The sequence below is a fragment of the Teleopsis dalmanni genome, chromosome 2 (assembly GCF_002237135.1).
Source record: "Teleopsis dalmanni isolate 2A chromosome 2, ASM223713v2, whole genome shotgun sequence".
NCBI classification, from domain to species: Eukaryota; Metazoa; Arthropoda; class Insecta; order Diptera; family Diopsidae; genus Teleopsis; species Teleopsis dalmanni.
This window is the reverse complement of record NC_051847.1, coordinates 85820205-85823049: the sequence shown is the minus strand read 5'-3', so window position 1 is coordinate 85823049 and position 2845 is coordinate 85820205. Positions and strand designations below refer to the sequence as shown.

Genomic DNA, 2845 nt, shown 5'->3' with positions numbered 1-2845 from the left:
CTGTAAGTATAAAGTATATACAACGAGCGTATGGATATAATATAATAACTCATAACAAAATTTATTTAGGGAGAAAATGGCGAAAATAGATTAAATCTACCTACAAAAAATTTATGTATTGGTGGTACTGAAAAGAAGGAAGTATTGCAGCCCATCGATTGGGAAACTCTAAATAGAAATGTTGTAAGAAAAATATTAAAAATCTACAAATTAAGATATCGATTTATTTGTTTTACTCATATAAAATATTTTTTATTACAGGAAGAATATAAAAGGTTACAGTGGGCGCATCTTCCAAAGCTGAGAAAAAATTTTTATCAAGAAGCCGAGGAAATCGCTATTATGACAGAGGAAGAAGTCAATGAAATGCGTTTAGTAAACAACAATATAATGGTTTCACGTTTGAAAACAAGTGAAGACCAATTGTGTCTTGATATACCAAAACCTATTTACAAATTCGAACACTCTTTCAAAGATTATCCTGATATACTTGATGAGTTGAAGAAACAAAACTTTACGGAACCATCACCTATACAAAAGCAAGCATGGCCTATATTATTGAGAGGCGAGGATATGATAGGTATTGCTCAAACAGGAACTGGAAAAACTTTAGCATTTCTGCTTCCTGCCTTGATTCATACTGATGGACAGACTACACCACGTACGGAACGCAATGGTCCAAATATATTAATTTTAGCTCCAACACGCGAATTAGCACAGCAAATAGCAAAAGAAGTTAATAAGTACTCGTTCCGTGGAATAAAAGCGTAAGTTAAAAAATAGTTTAAAACAAATGAATAGAAAAATAAATAATATTAAAATTCTTGTTCAGTGTATGCATTTATGGTGGTGGAAGTCGTCGTGAGCAGATCAGAGATTTCAAAGAAGGAGCTGAATGCATAATTTGCACCCCTGGACGTCTTAATGATTTGGTTCAAGCTAAAGTTATAGATATTACATCCGTTACATATTTAATATTAGACGAAGCGGACCGTATGCTGGATATGGGTTTCGAGCCACAGATTCGAAAAGTTCTACTTGACATACGCCCTGACAGGCAGACCGTCATGACTAGTGCCACCTGGCCACCATGTGTTAGTAGATTGGCCGAAACCTATATGAACAATCCTATTCAGGTATGGGTTGGCTCACTTGATTTAACTGCCACTCATTCTGTGACTCAAAATGTAGAACTCGTGGATGATGCGGACAAATTTAATACGGTAATATTATTTGAAAAGTTAAATAAAGAAAACTTTGAAGAAAAATGTATTTGTTCCTGTTACAGGTCCTGACATTTTTAAAAAACCTTAAATCAAGCGATAAAGTTATTATCTTCTGTTCTAAACGAGCTCGTGCTGACGACTTGTCTAGTGATTTATCTCTGAAAGGCCTGTTAACACAATGTATACATGGTTCTCGTGATCAGGTACATAATACATTAGTTTTATTAGAGTAATGCCTCTGTGCATAAGATTCTTATAAACTCAAACAAATTTTCTTTAGGCCGATCGAGAACAAGCACTGGCTGATCTAACCTCAGGTGACATACAAATTTTAATAGCAACAGACGTTGCTTCAAGAGGTTTAGACATTGAAGACATCACGTAAGTGCTTAGTAGTATTAAAAACCGAAGTTGTGAAAAATTTTTTTTTCTTAGTCATGTTATTAATTTTGATTTTCCGCGTAACATTGAGGAGTATGTTCATCGTGTTGGTAGAACTGGACGCGCTGGGCGAACCGGCACTGCCATAAGTTATATAACACGCTCGGATTGGGCTATTGCAAAGGATCTCATTCGTATTTTGGAAGAAGCTGGCCAAGCAGTTCCAAAAGAACTATACGGAATGTCCAATCGCTTTGACGAGATGAAAAAAAGACGTGGTAAAGATTTTAAAATGGGTAGTCATTTTAATCCTTTTTTTAAACACAGTACACCGTAGTGGTACTCATTTTTAAGATTAACTTAGAAACAGTTAACTTAGTAACTTGACCACAACATTGCATTTTGTTTTTCACATTACATCTTAAATAACCGCAATGTTTGATTCAAATCGATCAGTGTTTTACTTAAATGAACGTTGATCGCTAAAAATTAAAAATAATTAAAAAACTGTTTCTAATGTTATTCGAATAATACTGTACAATATGAAAAACTTGAAATAAAATTAAATAAAAATTAATAGTACTTCTATTTGAATACAAAACTCTATTTTAGGTTAATTTTTTATATAAAAAATATATACTGTATGTATATGTATATTGTTATACATGAAACTTTGTTCGTTTAATAAATTTAATGAAGTACAACTGTGGGAACGCTTTTTGAAAAACTATGATAATTATATTGTGTTCTTGCTTTTTCATTTATAAGGGTTTCAATTTTTATTTAAAAGTAACATATTTTATTTGAAATATTTTTAAGATGGATATTAATCCTTTGTACAGATAATTGTGTGTGAACGACACATAATATAGTAATAACTTACTATAGATCCTTAATCTGGTTTAGCTTGTTAGCCCTTTGTGTGAATTAGCTTCTGCACTTGTCACCCAAACTAATCGATAAGAGTGATAACAATTACGATTGATTGATTTTTTATTGTATTTCTAAACTTTATTAAAATAATTTAATATGTTTATACAAAATATTATATATAAAAAATATTGAATTATCCTTATTCTCTTCACAGAATCTACAGTTTGCATCCGTAAGTATCCCCAGTATTGTAAGGTGGTGTTTCATTCTACAGTGCCCTGTTAGAATGCCTGTAATGATTCTAAGCTTTTCCTTTGATAGGTTCATACAATCCTGGTATCACTTATTGTTATAGGTACCAATAA

The 2845-nt window shown here is 32.1% G+C and overlaps 1 protein-coding gene across 1 annotated transcript in view; it reads left to right on the top strand.

Annotated features, from left to right (window-relative positions):
* The window catches only part of LOC119674972 (probable ATP-dependent RNA helicase DDX43), a 3802-nt gene extending 1654 nt beyond the window's left edge, over positions 1-2148 (top strand). The window contains exons 3-8 of the mRNA XM_038086128.1: positions 70-183; positions 262-767; positions 833-1223; positions 1289-1429; positions 1507-1607; positions 1662-2148. Coding sequence (XP_037942056.1) covers positions 70-183; positions 262-767; positions 833-1223; positions 1289-1429; positions 1507-1607; positions 1662-1944 — 1536 coding nt within the window. The 3' untranslated portion in view covers positions 1945-2148. The remainder of the gene's footprint in view (positions 1-69; positions 184-261; positions 768-832; positions 1224-1288; positions 1430-1506; positions 1608-1661) is intronic.
* The last annotated feature ends 697 nt before the right edge of the window (positions 2149-2845 follow it).